Source organism: Lupinus angustifolius, chromosome LG06 (genome assembly GCF_001865875.1).
Source record: "Lupinus angustifolius cultivar Tanjil chromosome LG06, LupAngTanjil_v1.0, whole genome shotgun sequence".
Lineage (NCBI taxonomy): Eukaryota > Viridiplantae > Streptophyta > Magnoliopsida > Fabales > Fabaceae > Lupinus > Lupinus angustifolius.
The window spans coordinates 7,298,166-7,322,086 of NC_032014.1; the positions used below are offsets into that span (position 1 = coordinate 7,298,166).

Genomic DNA, 23,921 nt, shown 5'->3' on the forward strand with positions numbered 1-23,921 from the left:
AGTCTTGAAAGAGTTTCTTGCTTGCTTTCCAATCAAACATACCTCACATATTTTCTCTGGTAGTGTTGTTATTGGAAGACCAGAAACCATTTGTTTAGTCCCTAGTTGATGCAGGCTTTTGAAGTTTAGGTGCCCCAATCTTGAGTGCCAAATCCAACTCTCATCTCTAGTCTCAACTGAGCTCATGCATTGAATTTCTGCTGCATTGAAGCTTACTTGAAATGTTCTATTCTTGGAAGCTTTGGTTCTCAAGATTAGCTTCCCATCAAAATCAAACAGTTCAAGTTGGCTATTCTTCATGAGAACTGAGAATCCTTTCTCAATCAATTGACCTATACTCAGTAGGTTGTACTTCATCTTTGGCACATAGAGGACATTTGATACTATTGCTTTTGATCCATTCTCCCTCATAATCACAACACTGCCTGCTCCTTATGCTGATAGAGAACTATCATCTGCAAATTTGACTCTGCTTCTCTTTGTTGAATCAAAGTCTTTCAGCCACTCTTTATGATTTGTCATGTGATTTGAACACTCTGAATCCAAGAACCAAAATTCAGAGTGTGATTTTGTTGCAGCATCTGTAACCATGAGATTCAAAGGTTCTGAATCTGAGTCTTCTTGAGTTGTAAAGTGCCTCCTCTTTATGCCTTGAATGCTTGTTTTCTCATTGCCACATTCATAAGAGTAGTGACCTAGTTTGTGACAATTGAAGCATTCTACTTTGCTCTTATCAAACTTCTTCTGATTATAGTTCAATTTTGACCTTCCTCTTTAATCAGAAGATTCAGACCAATCTTGATTTGTTTTTCTTCGGTTGAGGCTTTGTTTCCCTCTCCACTTCTTATCCTTTCTTTTGTCATCATCCTTGTGAGTTGCTTTTAAGGCTTGTTCTGCTTTCTTCATTGGATTCCTTTTAATCAGCCTTAATTCGTGTGCCTCCAAGGAGCTTTGCAATTCTTCTATCTTCATGAGTGCGACATCTGTGGATTCTTCAATAGCAACAATTATGAAATCAAATCTTGGAAGCAAAGATCTCATGATTTTCTCAATAACCATTGTATCTGTGATTGCTTCACCATATCCCTTCATTTGGTTGGTTATTGCAAGAATCTTGGTGAAGTATTCACCAACCTTGTCATCCTCCTCCATGTGCAATAGCTCATATTGCTTCCTTAGTGATTGAAGTTTAACTTTCTTGATCTTGTCCCCTCCAGCATGACTTGTCACCAATATGTCCCATGCTTCTTTGGCTGTCATGGCATTTTGTATCTTTTCAAAGTGAACATCATCCACACATTGGTGGATCAGAAACAAAGCCTTGTTATCTTTCTTTTGTGCTTCTGATTGATCTAGTGACAAGACTCCATCTTGTACAACCTCAATGACTTCTTGATATCGAAACAAAACCTTCATCTAAGTTTGCCATCTATCCCAATTCTTATTAGTAAGAATAGGAAGCCCCATTGCTTGAAGATTATTGTTGTTTCCACTCATCCTTCAATTCTTTCACTGTTCTGCTTCTGTCAAGCTTCTCCTCCAACCAGTTGATTCACACACAGCTATCTCAACTCCCTTTCAACAGGACCAGCTTCTGCAATTCGATTCTCACAGGACCTTGAATTGCCTTTGCTCTGAATACCAATTTGTTGGGGCGTTTTGGCTTGCCACACAACACCAAAACCAGAAAACCAGAAAGATGAAAAGAAGGATTATAGAAAATGAAGAGATTTAGAGATAGAGAGAAGAAGAAAGTTAACAATGAATATTCATCAATCTTATTCAAGACAAAACAGAAACTTGCCTTTTATAGCAAACCTGTCATAACTGAATTTCAAACAGATTTCCCAGAATAACAAGTTTTAACTATCAACAACAAAAACACTACTAATCAATTACAACTTGAATTAAAACTATTTTATTTCAACAGTAGTGTACTTATAGAGATTTCACCTGGAACATTTATATTTCATGGCTAGCGAGTTAACCATTTGGACTAATTCTAGAGAACAATATACAGACTATTTAGAAATGGGTAGGAGAAGATTGATGAAAGGGCGATGTTAGTGTACAAAGAGATGATCATCATCATTTAAACTAATAAGATGAGTGTATAACTTATAATTAACAGTCTTGTGTTACTGACATATTAAACCATCTTAATTCCTTTTAGCAGATTATTAATGTGAGATAAAATGTAATCCACATGAATAAGTAAAAGATGTATTGTGTGTAAGGTAAAAGGTTGATGTAATAATTGGTAAATAATTAACTCATTCTAAAGATATAAATTCAAAATCTATAAAAATATTTCTGTAAGCACTCATAAAGACAATATCTCATGAACTCGATAAACCGCTATGGTCGAACTCAGTTAATGTTTTGTTCATTTAAAAAGGTATTGTATGTAATTAGGTGACAATCTTTGTTTCTCAAGTGTAAATTCAAAATTCTCCATTCTTTATTATAGTTTTACTTTTATCATGGTAATCGGTAAGGTTTTTAACAACACGCCACAAAGCCGTGATGATTACGTCACTCAAACTTATCTCAGTTATACAAAGCAAGAAATGTAGACCATATTTGAAACCCACTAGTTTCAGTTAAATTTCCAATAAGTACAATAAACATTGACTTCAAACATCATCAAACCCCATACAACACGACCACTCTTCACGTTCTCCCAATATGTGTATGGAAGAATATGTGCTTCTGTTATGTGCTACCAACCCATTCCATTGCCAATACTTACCACTTGCTTAATCAAAGGAATGAAGTTTCTTTGAATTAGTATTTAGGCCACACCCAATTCACATATTAATATCCTACTTTCATTTTAATTTTACGTATGATATTTAAAAATCACTTCAAGTGTGTGTCATAATGAGTTATCCCAACAAGCTAAGGTGGCGGAAAAACGTCTACTTCATATTTTTAAAATCCAAGCATCTATAATTCCTACCGACCCATATTCACTTGGACCAAAATTCTAATTCGGCCTATTTGCACCACCACGTATTTCATGTCTCACTCTAAGCCCAAGTCCTTCTCCCTATATAAACATCAAATCAACTCTTGCTAACACCAAATCAAACACATCATACCTTAATTAGTTTAGAAATTAATTCTCTTTTGCTAAAACAAGAGAACATGGTTGCCAAGTTTTCAGTGGGACTCATTATACTAGTTATAGCAGCCTCAATGTTTGAATTGAGCATGGCCGACAAGGACTGGTCCTTTGGTTTTAACTACACAGATTGGTGGTCCAGATTTGGTAACCATCACGTAAACAAGACACAACAAGAACCCAAAAAGATCATCGTGGGTGGGTCTCAGCATTGGCACTACGGCTTTAACTACACCGATTGGGCTATCAAGAATGGCCCTTTTTACCTTAATGATACTCTAGGTTAATTTATCTTCCTTGTTTCTCTAACTCAATTGAATTCATCTATGCTTGCACACGCCTCATCTCATATTTAATAAGTTTCTATCCTTTTATTGTAACTAATTAATCATTTCGCATTTACAAAAAATTCTATCATTTTATTTTTGCAACTAATTAATTCCACATGTTCTCTGATTATATTATAAATATGTAGAAAGAACAATTTGTTGATGTGAGAAATGATATCTTAATGATTTGATCTCATTTGAATTGTTCATATTAAAAAGATAAAGATATGCAACAAAATAAATACATCTGATATTTTAAATTGATCATTTGATCTAAATAATTTTTAATTTCCATCATCCATTTATTATAATATAATCCAAAAATGTTATTCTATAATATGAGGATAATAGGTAAATATGATGTGTTATATTTTTAATTAATGTCATGGAAATAACATTTTTTATATCTAATATTTATGGTGTAGTCTTCAAGTATGATGCTCCAAATGCCACCACTTTTCCACACAGCGTATACATGTTTTCAAACTATTGGAGCTTCTTGAAATGTGAAGTGAAGAAGGCTAAGATGCTTGCGAATCCCACACAAGGTGCAGGAGAGGGCTTTCAGTTTGTGCTAAACAAATGGAAGCCTTATTACTTTGCTTGCGGTGAAAAAAATGGATTCCATTGCAACAATGGACTAATGAAGTTTGGTGTCATGCCAACGCTTCGTCCCTTCATGCCATGGCCATGACAAAAATTAATGCATGCTACAACTAGCTATATATTTCTCCCAATGAATGCTGCAGCTCAAGTTGTTATAGTTTTCCTTTATTATTATTTTTGAATAAATTTACCACCAAATAAAGCAAGTTTTATTGTTAATTTTATTCTAGGAGTCTTCATATTACTTCAAATACATTTAAAAGTTACTTACATATAGATTCTTGTTTCCGTTTTCTAGTTACATGTTGACTTTGACTTTAATGAAGAAGACCAACTGTTCTACCAAGTGTAAGTTGTGTTAAATTTTAGGAATACTTTTGCAGCTGCACACGTACTATTGTTTCATGTACACTAGTACATAGTTTCAAGAAAATTGCAAATTGAACTTTCATGTTTTTCCACTAGATAATCCAAAAAAAAAGAATAAAATTTGACCGACTTAATAACATGCATGGATCAAGTGAAAATATTACAGGAGAAATGAATTTATAAAAAAATATTGTAGACCTCTAATTTGGAGATTTAAATTTATATGAGAGAACAGAAACAAAACTGAACATCAAGCATATATTTTGATTAAGACTGCTTAGTATCTTCTCTCTTTCTCTCAATAATTCATGGCTACGTTATCTAATTGTCCATTTGAATGTGATAGACAATGAACCTTTTGCATTTTTCTACGGCTTTGGATTTTCTCTTTGGGATTTTAACACCAAACAAATCAGAGAATCTGATCTACCTACCTATCAACACAATCGTGCTTTCCAAGTATCAAATCTTTGTAAAAGCTTTCAGTTGGTAAGGTATCAAACAGATGAACCGTAATTAAGCACGTGTACTTGCATTCGGTGGTTTATCTAATCGGCTTACTTATGATGCTTTGAGCCTTCAAGTTACAACGTACATAGACAACCAGGGACCATGTACCATTAGGATATAAATTAGCTGCTAAAACATCCTCTACCTTAAAATAATTTCCTCCTCACATTTTAGCTTCAGAAAAGGTGTCTTTGACCCAATTCGTGGTTAGGGGAAGTTGGATTTTAAGAAAACAACAAATTTAGACTTGTTTTTTTTCTTCTTTTTGGCCTCATTAAATTTACTTAAAAGTCTCAATTAGTTTATACACTTAAATATGTTTGCCTAGTTATATATCCTATGAATTAGAATATATTCAAAGTTTCAAACCAAACCATGTTTATGAGTATGACCTTAGATTAACCATGATGAAGCAAAATTAAGTAACTGATAAGTGGAATGGATCTCTTGATAAGGTCATATTTACAAGCAGATTAAACACTGAAGTATGCAGCTGATTTTCAAAGATAAGTTTCTTCCTAAATTGCATGATTGACCATACAAAGTTTCTTCCTAAATTGCATGATTGACCATACAAATTTCACCCTAGTAGTAATTGAATGATATTAGAGAGAGGGAGTAACGAGGGACTAAACTTGGATGGTTAATTAAAGCGAATAAAAAATGGGTAGATTTCTAGGTTTTTGGTGATATACATACATAACTTTTCTAGGTTTATGTTGTGACAACAACTTCCCCCCTAATGTATTCGTCCTAGGTTTTTTATTCACTTTTCTCAGGTCCTAGAAAATAAAATAAACTATAAACATGAAGGCCCAAATGATTTATTCATATGGTTGTAGGTGAAGTAAAGATTATTTGTTGAGGGAGTTGGGGTGGGAGAGGAAATTACCATCATTGTCATTTGATGATGCGGTACCAAAGAAATCAAACAGTAGGGTATACAACAATCCTAACCACCAATACCACCACCGATTTTTTATTGCAAAACAATAATAGTGAAGGTAGGGTAAGCTAAGTGGCTCGAATATGTATAGGAACTATGCACAATTAATACTGTAGCTAGTATAAGAGAATAAGAAAAGATTGATAGGTCAAAGTGGAGAACTGAAACATATTAGAGGCCATGATATCAGGCAGTAATGGCTGGTATTAGTAGAACATGTGCATCACACGTTTGCCCATCAATGTGAGTTCTGGTCCTACATAATTTGGAATAGTAATCATCAATGACTTTAACTGTTTAAATAATGATGGTGCTTAATATTGTTCAGGGGGGTAATGAACAAGTAAAGTGAAAGGGTTTTCAAGTACTCTCGGTCCCCACTTGAATAAGTAATAGTTTCATTTTCAGTTGCATGGACATAGTTGACTAATTGGGAGAGAAGGCCAAATCTTATGTTCTAATATGTTTAACAAGATCAGATCCTATATTATTCATTTTTGTTTGTCATAATATCTCTGTTTTTAAGTCATTTAAGTTTGAGATTTTACTCATTTTTCTTATGTTTCCTTACACTTTGATATGTCCTAAAACAAGTTATTTATCTATGAGGAGTATCCGTATCAATATCACTTGGCTTTACGCTATTATTCCTATTGAACTCATGTGCTACCAGAAAACCTCTAATTAATGAGAAGTGTCATTATTAACAGGCACGAGAAGAGTAAAGAATTATGGTTAGACATTACATCTCAAACCAAAATTTTATCTATTATGGGAAAAAGCACTATAACTATACAGATAATGAATACAATATCTGTGTTCTATGGGTTGGGAAAAATGGGTGGAATTGCAGATGTGGGTTCCACAGCAATTTTTACCTTGAAGTAGTCGAGCAACTTTAAATAATGCATTGATTAATCCCACCAAAAACAAAACTGTGTCCATGTCAAAGTCATAAAACCAGATTATTCTTTACAAATGGCATTTAGTGGGGAACCCACTTTCAATTCATTGGTATATATCATGATTATGCGAGAGAAAGAAATATCCATTTTTTATAGAAACACCAACCATGAGTAACTCAAATTAATACTACATTTAGCATTTATATAGTTTTCACGATCATTTTTATAAGGTATTTTATTTTTTATGCATTACAGATCTTTATTTTTTATCCATTTCTATTTTTTTTTGTTATTGAGACTACTAATAAATAAACAATACTCAATAAAGATAAAATGGCAATACTATAATATTTTAAGAAAATCATAAATAATAGCTATTTTTATTGGAACAAGGATCTTCATTAACAGAGGAGTAAGGCTCCTCTCCATTAATGGAGAGTTAAGTGCAATTTTTCCATTTAGTTTGAAGGGTAAATTTGTCTTATCATAATAAACATAAGAGTATAAATGTAAAAATATATCGCACTTTCTTTGGTTTTTGGCATCACTGATGCAGAGGATTCTCGTTCTTAATAGAGAGGTAAGTTGTTGTTTTTATATATATTTTTAATGACAAAAAATGTGATTTCATAGTAAACAAAGGATAAAAATGATATTAAATGTTATTTTTTTGTGTTATTATATGATACTTGTCTCTCCATTAATGAAGAAAATAATTACTCTATTTATTGGCATGTGCAATTTAGTTGAGAATATCTTATAAGAAGGAATAAATAGAGTAGTTAATATATGTTTAAAATGATCTATTTTTGTGTAGCAGGGTTGTCATTCAACTAATAGTAGTATCAAACCAACCTACCAGAGAGTCACAGGAAAAAGTGAGTAAATGTTCTCTAACCAATCTACTAGAGAATCACATAGAAACCATTTTTCTGTTTGTCTCAATTCACATCCTTTGATATTTAGGATGTGAGATGAAGCTTTCAAGAGAAAGCATTAGGATCCTTAATTATTTTTTGCAACATATTACAAGTGACTCTAACTTATCCCATTATTCTTCTGCATTGGAATAATGTGACCCTGTTGTGCTACCTTGCAAAGGTCCCTTTCTTGCTAGAATAAACTCTATTACTCAATAATGCACTAGGGTTGATGGCTGCACTTCTTGATTTTCAATAATGCACAAGGTTCAACGTGCTTCAGTCTAATTAAACTGAAGGCAGGAGAAGCATTTATGATGACATAAATACTCACTTACCGTATAGTCATTTTTTCAGGTAATAGAAGTGCATAGTTACCCAGAAGGATTACTTATTCTCAATCATATCTTATTTCTTATCTCAAGTCTACCATATTTTGCCACATGAATAAAAATAATAATTTAAAAACAAAAAGTCACATTTCGATTAATTTGGGACATATTCGTACCCTAATTTAGAAGTAGATCATGTGTCAATTAAGTATGGTTTTGAAATATACAAACAACCAAAACCTGCAAGAGGGTTAAGCCACGTGTCTAATATGACTTTAAAGTTCTTCAATACAACCCTTGTACTGTGTCTATTTGAAGGCGTAGGTCTAAGGACCATGCACAATAATTTTTTTAATAGATGACAATGTTACAACTTTCTTATTCAATGAGATCACGTTTCTGTAATTTTATAGTAGTTCATAACCATTAGTGTCTTTAAAATTTATAGAACATAAAATAATAAATCTATAATTAGCATATCTATTTCTACTATAAATTTATGAATGATTTTTTCTTAACACTATTCTTCTGTACTTCTCATAACTTTTGAGACTTTATTTTGGTTCGAGAAGCTTTTTAAACGGGGCTTAAAAACTTCTTCACTCGTATTTGAAAAAGTTATGAGATCAGATTTTAAAGTTTTAGGACTTTTTTTTGGCTCAAACAGCTTCAAGAGAATTGGGTTTTCCGATGAATTGTATTAATAAGTGCCCTAAAAATATTGTTTAAAAAATGTTAAAATAAATAATAAGACAATATTGAAAAACTAGTCTTGTATTTCTCAATACATAAACATTACATTCTTTTAATATGAAATTAAATATTTTGCTTTCATGAAAAATACCTTAGAAGCTTTGTTAACATTCCCTTAAATTAAACAAGGAAAATGATTTATTAGATGAATATAAAACTTCTTTTGGACTATAAAGTAGGTAAGTCAAACCATATCTACCTTTAAAACAAATACAAATGTGGATATGTGTTGGTCACCATGCACTCAAATTCAATTTATAAGATATTTTTTTAGTGCTTAAACATTAGGGATTACAATGAGTATGGGCGAACGCTAGCAGTATTTTTCTTCTGTTCGCAAACCGACAATATTTATGGGACTCACACAACGGGTATTTGTAGGTACCCAATGAATTTTTATTTTAATTACATATTTATATAATTTGTAATAATTAATGTGTAAAAATAATTATTATATGAATATTATGATATATATTTGATAAATTTGTGATTATAGTTAAATAGGTGTAATTTATTATGAAATAATAATAAAACATATGATATATAATCTTAAAATAATAATAATTATATATATAAAAATTTAATAATAAACTAAATATTAAATTTGCAGGTACCCACAGGGTGGGTATCATAAAACACATTCTTATCCATAAGCTATTTTTGTGGGTACCCGTTATGGGTATTTCTACGGGTACCCAAGGATCGAGTTTTTTGCCATCCCTATTACACATTCACTTTTCATGGAACCTTTACCTCAATTTTATTATAGGTCAAATGGAAAATAACTCTTAAAAAACTAAGTAGAATACTTCTCAAAATGTGAGATCATAATATTTCAATCTAAAATTTTCCTTCTCCTTTTAAACAATTTACACAAATAGGTAGTTGCGTCAACCTTCTATTTTACTGTTGATGTTATAAAATATAAATAATAACTGAGTATAACGCATTAAATTAAAATTATTTGCTATATATTCAATATGAACTTCGGGATCTATTTATATGGTCATCCAAGATTCCATCCCAATAAGAAAATGATACGTATCTCTCACCATTTAACAAATCCACACATCCTTGTTACCCATGACTCTTTATAGTGTTGCTTCTCTTATAAAACTTTCCACTTTACAAAACGAATTACGTAATTAATAAGTCAATATTATTCTGTCCATGTTAGTACAAGATTGTGAAAGCGTTTCTCACGGTCAGTACGGGTATATTCATGTATTTGACCCCTTGACTACAACAACGGACACAAGAGCCTTAGAAAATTATAAAACAAAGGATATAAACGATTACTTAATTATATCTATAAGAAGTGTCTAGTAAATTATTTTTTTGGGACATTTATATTGTTTTCTGTGTAAAAGCATGTCTGGAGATTGATAATTTTCTATCTTATATAAATCTCAGAACATTTTACATGTAAGATAATGATTTGAGTGTCATAACAAATTATGTCTAATTAAGAATTACTCTTGCTTGTTAATGACTCTTCTTAATGGTTGAAAAGTTGGTCCAGCACATGGATGAGAACCTCCCTATGTAACGGTCAGGGAAATTTATAAAAATGTCTTATATGCATGTAACTACATATTTTAAATTGCTTGCATGTGAAAGACAAATCATATGCAGTCCCAAATCAAGTTACTTGCATGTCCAAGATCCGTATCTTAGTCCCAAGACAAGTACAGATCTTACTTTTCTAGTATACTCATGATATTATCTAACACTATTCTATAACTCAAGGATTTGTTTCATTGACGAATCCAAGACCTAAGCGCGACTGAGCGAGAAGAGTGTGCAACATATGTTTAAAATAAAATAATAAATATTATCATATATTAAAAGATAAAAACATTGATGTCAAAATCACAAAATTTAAATATAGCTAATCAAATAAATTACATACTACCAATGAACGTTGGTTCAAGCGTTACATGCTTGATTCCCCTTAAGCAAGGTCTCGGGTTCGAGTCTTGTGGATAAAAAAATATCCGCTGGAAGAGTTAGCCCCACGTACCTGTGGATGTTCCCGGCTCGGACATGATTGTCTTTAGTGCGATGATACCCGTGGGAAACCAAAAAATAAATAAATTACATACTTCATAATTGATATCTAAGTGACTTCATATTTTGAAATCGTTGAATGATCAATCCATTGTTAATGTTGTTGAACACATCTCGTTCAATATAAGTCACTAGACAAAAAGCAAAATTTTTTTACAATCTTCATAGTTGAAAACGCTTTTTTTATGATTGGAGTGACAAAAAGCAAAATTTATTGCTAACTTCAAAAGAATATAAACTAATATGTAAATAATGTGTCTTTCACTTTCATCAAACTTCGATAAAAGATTATTGATTTCTTTCAAATATTATATTAATGATATAAATCTTAAGTTGATTATCAAACATCACCCAATCAATTGAACAAAAATCATATATCTTCTACATGTCTCGTAAAAACTATTGATATATAAATTTGTGATTTATTATCTATATCGAATAATTATTAGATACATGTTTAGTTAATAATTAATGGAAACGATGTTAAATATATAATAGAAATAATAAATTAAAAATAATAAAGCAGCAAACATACATAAAAAAATATATAGGTAATTTATAACCTTTTCTTATAAAAAACTAGGGTTGCACACCCTTAATTCAATATGGCACAGTCCCTCATCGGTTTGTGAGTTAAGTTTTGGAGGGAAATGAATGAAATCAAAAGCTTTAGAGTTATCTCGTGTACTTTTATAGTTTTGAAGTCTTTCATTTTCTTTAAATCCAAAATCTAACTTAAAAACAGAACAAAATATTTACCATATGTACTTGAGTTAAGTGTGAATAAATAGATAAAGAGTAATCTAGTTTAATGATTGATTTGAAGTCTGGAGTCTTGAATATGCAACTATGTGAGAAAGAATTTGGCCGCATATAATAGTTTTTGTTTGGTACCAAAAAAAACTTACCTTTCATAAATGAGACTTGCATTGTGATCATAGAAAAAGGGAGAGAAAAAAAGCTTATAACATATACTTGAATTATATTAAAGTCCCTTATTCTTAATGAATATGTACGTATTATTGAGTTCATTTTTGAGAAAGGACACAAAACCATGGCTTGACATCTGATTTAAGCCAAACAAACTGAAACGAATCTTGCCCAAAATATTGATAATATGGCTAATGAAGTCATGACGATATTAAAGCTCTTAAATTGGCTTTTACTTACTTCAAGCCATTGATTAGTGGAGTTAGTGAAGGGAAAGGTTTCTGTTTTAGTTAACTAATTGTGAAAAGCAACAACATAACGAAAGAAACCAAATTGAGCATAGAATTTACTATTTCTCTCTCATTTCTTAACCATTCAATTTAACCTGCCTCATCTTGTAACATGTAAGGATCAATGGCCCTAATATGACAAAAACCAACTTCTACTAAATTTCTATAATATAATAGATACAAGTTTTTGTAATTTATTTCTCTTGGTACGGCAATGTTGTTGAACAGTCAAAAGTGGGAACGAAATGTAGCCAATCCCGTGACAGCAAATACAAGAATTAGTGAATTATTACAAAATACAATCCCATTTTTTTGCCATCTTCTCACCCTTGCTTCTTTTTTCCTCTATTGTCTTCATCATCATCATCTTCACATTCATTCATCAAATTTACTCTCCCCTTCAATTCTACACCCTTTCTCCAATTCTCCTCCTTTCACTTCTCAATTCATTGAATACCAAACTCACGTGCATGACACGTGTCCCTTGAGTTTGTTCACTTCCTTCTTCATTTCCTCAACCCCCAAAGCAAACCCACCATTCTCTCTCTACCTACTAGCACACTCAAAATTCTACTTCTACCCTTTTTGACTACTTTTTGTAAAGTTTGAATCTTTTGAAGGTGAAGAACAAAACCCAGAAACCATTCACATAATGCTCTAACCAATGATTCAGTAACCCAGCTTCTCTGATTACTCAACAATGGGGGTTTGCACTTCAAAGCCACAGAAACCAAACCCATACGAACTTCGTGAACCAGAAGCTGAAAATGACTCTTATGATCCTCCACAAATCCCAAAAACCCCAGCGACTCCCAACAACCACCGCCGGAAAGATGACGTCATCGCCGGAAAAAAGTCCCCTTTCTTCACCTTCTACAGTCCAAGTCCCGCTCGCTTCCTCAAGAAGTCTCCTGCGCCTTCGGCGGGAGGGAGCAAGAGCGCGAGCTCCACGCCGAGAAGGTTTTTTCGGCGGCCGTTTCCTCCACCGTCTCCGGCCAAGCACATAAAAGCTGTGCTGGCGAGGAGACAGGGGAAGAAGGCCGCTACGGCGATACCGGAGGAGGGTGAGGAGGATGCTGGAGATTTGGATAAGAGATTTGGGTTTTCAAAAGAGTTCAATAGTAAGTTGGAGATTGGGGAAGAAGTTGGTAAAGGGCATTTTGGGTATACTTATTCTGCTAGGTTCAAGAAGGGTGAGCTTAAGGGGCAACAAGTTGCTGTCAAAGTTATCCCAAAAGCTAAGGTAAATCATCTTCTATATATATTTATTTGCCTTTTTTGGTAGACAAAGCTTGAGTTAGGTCCTTTGTATTTTTTGGGTTTCTTTCAGTTTCAGTAGATCGTGGATTTCGGAAATTAGACTAACTTGTCTGGGAGTATGGTTTTAATTTGAGGCTGCAACCACAATTGCAGTTATGTTGCTATTAACGATTATCGCAATTACGGACACTTGCGAGAAAAATAGCCCATGTGGCTGCAATTGCCATCATGAAGACTACCAAACTGTCAATTTTGCGACTGCAATTATGGTTGCGGATCACAGTTTAAAACCTTGGTCTTTTGATCGTGAAAATAGAGTAGCATAGCTAAATTTTGATTAAACTTACCTTTAAATTAAATGGAATACCTCCTTCAACAATTGAAGTTGCCTGGGAGGATGATGTTCATAATGTATACGTCTCGGACTTCTCTATAACTTCATCTAACTTTTGTCACACACTATGTCATTTTATTTTAGTTTCCTTGCTCCTACTTAAATTTTCACACAAGGAACCATATATATACATCACATGTAGGATGATAATGCTTAAACTTATGTTCTCGTCTTCACCCGTTTTGTTGCCAGATGACAACAGCAATTGCAATTGAAGATGTGAGAAGGGAGGTGAAAATATTGCGAGCTTTGAATGGACACAACAATCTGGTACAATTTTATGATGCATTTGAAGACCAAGATAGTGTCTACATTGTAATGGAGTAAGTCTGGAGTATTTGTTTCCCTTTGAAGTTGTATCTTAGATTTACTGCTCTGGCCATCCTGGTGCATTTTTTGGAAAGGCTACTCATAACTTTTTTTCATCGAAGATTCTATCACAGCCTTAGATAAAAGATTTTAGGCAAGACTAGAGATGATATATTAGATTTTAAATTTTTTGGTTGATTTGACTGCTCATTGATTATGAGATTTTTTTTCATGATTAAGTGATTAACCAGATACTATTGACATTTCAGGTTATGTGAAGGGGGAGAGCTTTTAGATAGGATACTATCAAGGTAATTCATATAACAGCAGCGCTGCTACTTTTAAATACAAAATTGATGTGGAATTACACCTTGTCATAACAATTATATGGTTTATTTATTCTTTAGAGGAGGGAAATACTCAGAAGATGATGCAAAGGCTGTCCTGGTCCAGATACTAAATGTTGTTGCATTTTGCCATCTTCAGGGTGTAGTACACCGAGATCTTAAGCCAGAGGTGAGCATTTTCAGTTACTTTTATAGTTAAAGCTGCTGAATCTGCAATATTGTCAGAGACTCATTTAATACAATAGCTAAGCAGAGCATGGATGGGTTACTTATATTTCAATGTCTTGGCCTAAACTTAGCTTGAAGAACTTGTATTGTAATTTCAAAATGGATGACCTTTTGTTCCCTCTCTCTAAATTATTCATGTGTTTCATGGGGATTAAGAAATGGTAGTGACTTCAGCATTGGTATCAGCCAATAAGGTCGCTTCTTTTTTGGTGACAAGGGTGGTTAAATGTTTCATGAAGCTTTCCAACTTTTCTGCACGAAGAGTTCTAGCTAGTTAGTGTCTTTGGCTAACTGCATTTTAGAAATTCCACTTATATTGATTGTCAGGGTGAGATCGCTGATAAGGTTTTTGTCTTGTGGCATCTCCTGGAAACAGTCAAGTTGGGAGCATCGTACATTGGGCTGCCCCCTTTTACTTTTCTAGATTGCCTGTTTTTTATTTCTACATTTTTATATAGTTTTTATAATATCATTCAGTTGAAGTATATAGGTTACTATAATATGAGTCTGACCTGGCTTGTTTGCAGTTTTATTTAGTGCACCAGTGCCCAGTCAGTCAAGCTCATCTAAAATGTTAAACTGATTTACTCAATATATTAGAAAATAATGAATTATTGGAAAATAAAATTCTGTAAAAAATGTTTTGCTCGATAAACACCTTGCTTATGTTATATAAACAGCTAATGTAATTCAAGGTAAATTGAATCATTGGATATGGAATTTCAATTTGGATATCCTTGCTAATTGTCTAACCCCATTGCACTTTTCCATTCAGAATTTTTTGTATGCTTCAAAGGATGAAAGTTCTGAGTTAAAAGCTATAGACTTTGGGTTGTCAGATTTTGTCAGACCAGGTTTTCCTTCACAAGTCCTTACTTGGTATTAGTAACCTTCCACCATGATAGCTTGTGAATATTCTTAACTCTTTATCATGGCTTACAGATGAAAGGCTTAATGACATTGTTGGAAGTGCATACTATGTGGCCCCTGAAGTTCTCCATAGATCTTACACCACAGAGGCTGATGTGTGGAGTATAGGTGTGATAGCATATATACTTTTATGTGGTAGTCGCCCATTTTGGGCACGAACAGAGTCTGGTATATTTAGAGCAGTTTTGAAAGCTGATCCAAGCTTCGATGAACCTCCTTGGCCTACCTTGTCTACAGAAGCAAAAGATTTTGTCAAACGCCTATTGAATAAGGATCCAAGGAAGCGAATATCTGCTGCACAAGCTCTAAGTGAGTTCCTTTGTCATCTCTAGTATCAATGAGTTTCCACAAAGACATTGTTTTTTAAGTTGCCAGCAACAATCTTGTGTTTGCAGGTCACCCTTGGATACGAAACTACAATAATGTAAAAGTTCCACTTGATATTTTAATATTTAAGCTCATGAAGGTTTATATGCGATCATCATCTTTGCGTAAGGCTGCCTTAAGGGTGCGTATATTTAATATTGAGAGAAAAGTTGTACCAATTTTCTATGGTTTCTTCCTTTTGGATTTAAATATTTAATCTTGATTCTGAACATGTTTGAAAAGGGCATAAATCTTCATAAAAAGTGACCTTAATTTCACTTCATTTACCTCCAGTGAACTTGTAGGATTTTCATTTTTTTTTAAAAATGTATCAGAGCGAACTGTGGCATGTTCTCAGAGCTTTGTTGTATATTTCTAACTTTCAGAAAACAATATACAACAGGGAGGTGCAAATTTATAGTTGTTAATTTATATTCATCTTTGGCAGGCCTTGTCAAAGACATTGACTACTGATGAACTCTATTATCTGAGGCAACAATTTGCGCTGTTGGAACCAAGCAAAAATGGCAGCATATCCCTAGAGAACATTAACAAGGTTGGTTGTCATATTAGCATGAAATAAATGTATTGTTTTGCTGGATTCCGTTATTTTTCTCATTCATATTTTTGGGGCAGGCCTTAATGAAGTACGCAACAGATGCCATGAAAGAGTCTCGCATCACTGATTTTCTTTCCTCGGTAATACCTTGTTCAATATGGGTATAGAAGAAGCCTCATAATTTGTCTGGTTACTGTCTCATGCATAAGTTCTGTGAATTTTCCCTTTTTATGACAGCTGAATGCATTGCAATATAGAAGAATGGATTTTGAAGAATTTTGTGCAGCTGCATTAAGTGTACATCAGCTTGAAGCTCTCGATCGTTGGGAACAACATGCCCGCTGTGCATATGAACTTTTTGAGAAAGATGGCAACAGGGCTATTATGATTGAAGAACTTGCTTCAGTAAGTTTATAACACTTAAATCACAGTAATTATTCATGTGTACTTAATACTGCATTCCCGATTATTTCCTTTAGAGAACAAAGATGGGTTTGTGTGTGTCTGAGTAAATACATTATACAACAACAACCAAGCTTTTATACCACTAGGTGGGGTCGGCTTGTGTCTCTGAGTAAATAATGTAGGTTTTAATGTAGTGTTCATATGTCTGTCTGTGTGAGGACTCATCCATATCCAGAAAAATAAAGAACAAAATCAAGTGAATTACAATGCTGCCACTGTAACTACACACGCGACAAATGGAAAGTCTATGCTATTCAAAAGAATGTCTATTCAAAAGACTCATTATAGGAGCACCGTAAATAAGCCATAGATATAATCTTTGTTAATAGGTGAAGACTGGAGAGGCATTGAGACACCCTTAAAATACAAGCACTCTCCCCAATGAAACATACCGAAGGACAGTCAAAACTCGTGGAGTAACTGCATCTAATAGCATCTGTCGCAATCTAATGCATGTCCTTTGGTGGTTTCTGCCACTTCACATGTACATGATCTAAAGAATCTGCACTTATTACTTATTAGGTTCCTTGGATCCCATCTATATTGAATCTTGGTGGGTTCTCCTTCGATATCTCGTTAATATTAGGGAGTCTTTAACACATGTGATTACTAATCATCATCATATTTCTTCAAAATGATGTTTTAGGAACTTGGACTTGGTCCTTCTATACCCGTTCATGTTGTTCTTCATGACTGGATCCGGCACACTGATGGGAAGCTAAGCTTTCTTGGGTTTGTCAAATTATTACACGGTGTATCTAGCCGAAATCTCGCGAAGGTTCAATGAAGATCTAAAGCAAAGTCTCGTCGATATGCCGAGTTTTCTCCAGCTATTTGTGGCTAAATCATATTTGAATTTGTATCTAGTGTGCTGCAATTGATAATTGTTCCCTTGGTTTCAAGAGCTCTTTCAAGCAGAACCCATTACAGTAAAGTTTCAAAATGAAATGTAACTCAATGATTCTTTTGAAGCCTTTAGAATTGTAAAATAGTCTACAGATCATTGAGTTAAGATATGAATTGTAGAGTTAGAAATTGGCTTTTGCCTCAATACCTTTGTGAGTCTTGTAATATCTATACTCTTATGTGGTTAAGGACCCCAGAAGATAGTGAAAGCTAATATCTACTACTTGAGTTGATGCCCCAAACTTTTTTCACCTTTTCTTTCCATTGTTTTATGTTTTATCATATAGCACCAATTTAAGTGGATTCAATTTTTAACCCATTGGATTGAAACTGGTCGAATACAAGTAAAATCTAGTGGGAGTATGATTCCGATTAGAATCTTAATTATAAGTCCCAATTCCAATTGTAAGGCCACCATTTTCACATGCCGAAGGGAAGAATATTTTGGATTCTTCTCATGTAAACCAATATTAATTTTCTTATAAATATTTAAAAACAAATGTAGAAACATCGGCATTAGATACATATTTTCCATAAGTGTGGAGGCCAGAAAAGATTGGCATGTATTTCTTTTGATTTCAATTGCGTTGCTTTTTGTGTTGTTCCTTTTGCAGGTAAAATATATTAAGATTGCAGAATCGCTTTTGGTTATCCTTTTATAACTTTTTGATGCTTTATAGGTCTTTTTAATTTCTAATGCTACCCACTTTGGAAACGATTAGTTACAGTCAGTCAGTTTGAATTTCAACTCCTAAATACATCTTAGCTACTGGAAAAATCTTTAAGAGAGCAATCTTAACTAATGAACTAATCCAAATTGAATATGATAACTGGTAAATTTACTAAATAGTATATCACTTTTTATCTGTATAATCGATTAAAATACATGAACTTTTAATTGAGCCGATCTAAAACTGAAAAAAATAATTCACATTAAAGTAGATTCAAAATTCGACTCTAGTCAGTTATAAACAAACTGAGTTGGGCTAATTCAAGGTCGATCTAACTCGTTTCCACTCCCACTACCAACAACAACGAATGTATAAAGAATGTGAGAATATATATATTCCTCTGCAGTCAGTGACCCTACAAACTTGGATAACTACTTTTTCTTCTAAAAATAATAATTAAGATAAGAGGAAAATAGGAAGAAAATGAAATTGTGACTCTAATAAGAAATTATCCAAATTTGATGTTCAAATATCAAACTTGGTGTATAGATAAATCATTATGCAGGCCTCTTTTGCTCCTATATCATGTATTCTGTGGGTAGTATTTTACACTCCAGATTAAGACGTAGAGAATAAAAGTAGGCAAGAAAAAAAAGGTAGTAGCAAACATTATTACATATTTACAGTGCTTCATAACATAATCATAAGGGTATCCTCTACATTCGACAGAAGTAGCCTTTACATAAAGAAAAGTTTGCATGCATGGCTGGTAGCTCACATTTTTTTTCTCCAAAACAATGGTTGCTTTTTTTATTTTAAACCAATGCATAATTAACCACATGTACATGCACGGGATATGTAGAAACAGACACATGTCCTTTCTTTTTCTCCTTTAGATGGAAAATATCGTATGCTTAAATCAACTATTGAAGTATGCTTTTGAGTTGTTCATTGAAATAATTATGACATTGGTATAATTTATGCTGGAATGGGTACCATGAACTCGGAAGGAGGACCATAGCATATGAACAAATGGGTATTTTATTATGACAAGAACCACAATATCTAGCAAAAAAATGTATATGCACGCATACTTCAATAATGAATGGTTCCATATTTATAACTAGTGATGTTATTTGTGCAATTAATTTTAATAACATTTCGGATAATTATTCATTTTGACAAACATTTCTCCATTTTATCTTGACATATATGATATATCAATATTTTTTCCACACTATAAATTCAATTTTGTCTCAGATGTTATCTAGATATGTTTACATAAAATATTACTAATTTGTAATATGCTCCCCGCAAAAGTCTGTAACACTTGAAGTATATGCTTGAAATATTAATTAAATATAAAGTTAGAATAACAAAGAATTGTTACAAATATAATTAACTAGTCCAAAAGCTTAAGCCAGTAGATGGTATCATATATATAAGTACTGTACTTTTATATTTATAGACTATTAGTATAGTACAATCAAGCAACTCTGTGTTTATTATGAGCAGATATCTGCTAATTGCCAAGTTTTTTCTAGCTGTGATGCTGAGTTTATTTATTATGTTAAGGGGCCAAAGCTCCTTAGTGAATCAGCTGGGTGCAGCTAATTTGGTCAGTGGTCCAATACCTCAAGTTTATGACTGCATGTGCTTAAAGTTTAGTGATTTCAACTAAAGGTCAGAAACAATTTGCGTTTATTTCTGACTTGCCTTCCTGGTTTATGAGCAAAAAATTCTTTTCATTTCACATTGGCGTAAAAATTGTACAAAAAGTTAAATTTAAAACTTCCAATTATCCCGCTTTAAAAAATTCCACTTCCTCTTTGTATACTTGTGAATATTAATTTTTGTCCGGCCAAGAAAAGCTTCAAAACATTTTTCAAAGCAAATTAAACAAATAATATTAAATAGGAAAAGTCAAATTAATATTGTTAAAGTTCCTAAAACTAATTGATTAAGTTAACCAAAATTTAAATTAACTTAATTCACACAAAAAATGATTTTTCAGAAATAAATAAAAATTGAAATAAAAGTTAGCTTCTAAAAACTCATATATTTATCCATAAATAAAACAATTAATAAAATGAATTTATTTTATTTATTTTATTTTTTTCGAAATTATAATAATAAATGAATAAAAATAAGTAAAATTATTTTTATGGATTTTTTGCAATTATTTTCGAATTTATTAAAGTAATTAAATGACAATGCTAAGAATATTCCTTTAAGAAACTTTATTTAAATTTAAAAAGTAAATAGTTTAAAAGGTTGGTCAAATATGGTTTGATTAAGAGGTGGTTATCAAGTTTATCCAATGATTTTTATAATACCTAAAATTAGGATTCGGTGTTGGCATAATTTTTAACATAAATAGAGGTGTTGGAATCGATAAGAAATGACACTGTGAACACTGATGATACTCTGCCACAATCATTCTGCCACACTGAAAGAAAAATGTAAAAAATTCATAGCATATTATCCGTGCAAATGCACGCATAGCTGCGCCGTGTACTCGCTCCATCCTTAAATCTCAACCATTGCATCCACGTAATTCTTCCCTCCCCCACTTGGACTAGAAACTAGTCTAATCAGAGGACGAAACACGTCCTGACACGGTGCACCACGATGCACCAGAACGCAACTCTCATAGGAGCATAGGATCTAGCGTATGCAAGACCACGCTCCGTCCCATGCACCCTTCTGGTCCACCATCCAGTACACGCCACGTGTCTAGGTGCAGTAAGGCTCCATACTCTCTCCTACGCAAAATCAAACAAATTTATTTATTTTACTTCTTTTTTGTATTATGTCTATGTTTGTATTTGCATACTATAATATCATTTAACAAATAAAATAATGTAGTTTTTTTGTATGACATCTAACATAGATTAGTCTATAAATAAATAAAAATATACTGTTTTGAATAAATAAATAATATATTTTTTTTGGATAATATCAATAACTAAAAATCAACAAAATCTCTTACATGTAGCAATAAACTAACAATCTCTTTTTAAGAACTTTATTTTTTATTTTTCTTTCTAATTTCATAATCACTCTTACTAAGAAAGGTTAATAGCAAAAATTATTTTCAATAAAAAATTGAACATCTTTTATAAATAAAACATGACAACAAGTACTTTTCAAAAAAATAAAATAATTTGAGAATTAATCAAAGATGGAGAGAAGGTCGTCCTGGAAGCCTTTTTCTTCTCATATCATCTTCGAAAGGTCGCGTTACGCCGCTTCTTTTCAATTGATTAAATCTCAAAGTCAGTTAAATTTCATTTTCTTAATTAAATAAATAACAAAAATTAACTAAATAAAAACTTTTTTCACCAATAAATAAACATGCAAAATAAATATTTTTGACTAAAAAATATATTTTCTTTAATTAAAATATACTCAACCAACAAACATTTTTCTACCTAAAGAACTACGTAAGCTTTGATTCTCTTAATATGGATACGTATAACCGGGGTCAATCTTGTTAGACACAATAATAAAAATAAATAACTTTTTTCTTCCTAATAATTAATTAACTAATCAGATAATCTAGTGAATAATAATAATAAAGTCATATATTTTAATAAAGGATATCGCTCAGGGCAGGCGGGTAAGGTGTTAATACATTCCCTACCTTGTAATCCACTCTCAAACCTGGATATCAAAAAATACGAAAGCCCAAGATAATTGGGCTTAAAAGATTTTTCTACATTTTTAACTATAAAATGTAGTGGCGACTCTAATAATATCGTGCAACCGAAAATCGGTACTGCAAAGTTACCCTACTTGGTTACCACTATGCTTTTTGTTTCCTTATAGCTCGTGTGTGGATTAAGGGATAGGAGGGTATATTCCGAGACAGGGCACATGCTTTAGCTATATAAATCTCAAATCATGTCTCATAAATTACTCAACATTACTAAAAAAAATATATTATATCAATTAAAAATTTTAAACTTTTATTATTATTGATATTTTTGTTTTAGTATTATTAATTCAGGATATGAGACATGATTTGGGATGTTTGTAAATGGTGATCATTGCAATATGTAGTGATAGACAAATAATCACAGGTTTAGCTTACCTTTTCTTCTCCCTTTAATATGACAGTGGGTACCCAACTCAACACAAAATTTATACTGTAGAACACCGTTGCCATAATTATTCCATGGACTAATGATTTATAGACTAAAAGCTTGTTTCTTTTCTTATGTCATGCTTACATATTTTTTCCACCTTTAACTTTTTTGTTGAATCTTTTAGCTATAAGCATGTTCTGTCATCATTCTCCGTTTATACCTTTCATTAAAGAAAAATGTACCACCATATCCAATCCATGAAAGCATCAAAGAATATATCTAATATGTAAAAATTAAAGGACTCCTGTATTGTGAATTTATTAACATCTCATACTAGATTCTTCTATCTATAATAAAGTGTCATGTGTTAATAAAATGATATTTTGTTTATTAATAATTGTTTTACAAATGATATATGTCACTTTCTTATGAATATAAGAATTCATAGCAAAATATCACATTGCTATATGAATAATGTTTTTAAGTTTATAAAGTCACCTCATGTATAATATAGATACTTAATAAATAAGTTGAACATCGTTCCAATCAGGTAAAAATGTTATATGTAGAAATAACATGGCTATGTATAAATGTTTGTGAATAGTATTTTTTGTTAGAGTTTTGCTAACCGGTGTCTAAAAGAAACTATTGGTAAATCAATTTATATTGGGAAACTATATACATTCATTATAAATATTTAAAATATTGGAGTATTACTTTTCAATACAAAGATAAAAAAAAGTTCCTCTGTTTAATTCCTTATCTGATGCCACTGATTAGCTCATTAGCATTTGCCTCTATCTTATTTTATACTGGGTATAGGCTCCTGGTAGTTGAAAACACGGTATTACTCCCGTGGTGTTTTTTTCTTTCTTTTTTTATAGATTAAAGAAATATTTCATTAGAAGACTTTGGGAAGGAAGGATTCCGTTCATATTTGAAAGGCATAAAAATATGTTTAGAAGACTTTCAACAGCATTTATCTTGAAATTATGAATTTAATGTGTTCGTACCAAATTCTTACTATTGTATTTCCCTCAAAACAAAGCTTGTTTATGATTTAGAACATAGGAACAAAGTGCAGAATACTCTCTGGTATCTAGTTTGGGCAGTCCCCTTTTTTCCTCCAAAGTAAGCATTCAATTCTAATAAAGATCATATGTCTTATTTTTAGTGTTCAATAAAAAATTGACACATAATTAAAAGAGAAAATTATAAAAATAGGAAATATTTCTTTATATTACTTAATAAAATATGATCGGTTTAAAATATGAATACAATAATATTTTAGAACATATGATCTTTGTT

General features: G+C 32.2%; 3 protein-coding genes across 3 annotated transcripts; 2 read left to right on the top strand and 1 right to left on the bottom strand.

The window, feature by feature from the left end:
* Window positions 775-1,416, bottom strand: LOC109350418. Its single transcript, XM_019591654.1, has one exon. The coding sequence runs from the start codon at window positions 1,414-1,416 to the stop codon at window positions 775-777; it is 642 nt and encodes a 213-aa protein (XP_019447199.1).
* On the top strand, window positions 3,110-4,150 carry LOC109351231. Its single transcript, XM_019592629.1, has 2 exons — window positions 3,110-3,409; window positions 3,882-4,150. Exons 1-2 carry the CDS (start codon window positions 3,151-3,153, stop codon window positions 4,148-4,150), a joined length of 528 nt encoding a protein of 175 aa, XP_019448174.1. The 5' UTR covers window positions 3,110-3,150.
* LOC109349427 (CDPK-related protein kinase-like) lies at window positions 12,415-18,099 on the top strand. Its single transcript, XM_019590227.1, has 11 exons — window positions 12,415-13,330; window positions 13,934-14,064; window positions 14,320-14,361; window positions 14,458-14,566; window positions 15,401-15,479; window positions 15,568-15,864; window positions 15,951-16,063; window positions 16,370-16,477; window positions 16,558-16,620; window positions 16,718-16,885; window positions 17,592-18,099. Exons 1-11 carry the CDS (start codon window positions 12,788-12,790, stop codon window positions 17,730-17,732), a joined length of 1,794 nt encoding a protein of 597 aa, XP_019445772.1. The 5' UTR covers window positions 12,415-12,787; the 3' UTR covers window positions 17,733-18,099.

Excerpts from the sequence above, each read along its gene's own strand:
- LOC109350418 (XM_019591654.1), bottom strand. The coding sequence starts at position 1,416 with ATGAAGGTTTTGTTTCGATATCAAGAAGTCATTGAGGTTGTACAAGAT.
- LOC109351231 (XM_019592629.1), top strand. The coding sequence starts at position 3,151 with ATGGTTGCCAAGTTTTCAGTGGGACTCATTATACTAGTTATAGCAGCC. Across the intron at positions 3,410-3,881 it reads TTACCTTAATGATACTCTAG|TCTTCAAGTATGATGCTCCA; the intron begins GTTAATTTATCT and ends TTTATGGTGTAG.
- LOC109349427 (XM_019590227.1), top strand. The coding sequence starts at position 12,788 with ATGGGGGTTTGCACTTCAAAGCCACAGAAACCAAACCCATACGAACTT. Across the intron at positions 15,865-15,950 it reads ATCTGCTGCACAAGCTCTAA|GTCACCCTTGGATACGAAAC; the intron begins GTGAGTTCCTTT and ends TTGTGTTTGCAG. Across the intron at positions 16,478-16,557 it reads CCCTAGAGAACATTAACAAG|GCCTTAATGAAGTACGCAAC; the intron begins GTTGGTTGTCAT and ends TTTTTGGGGCAG.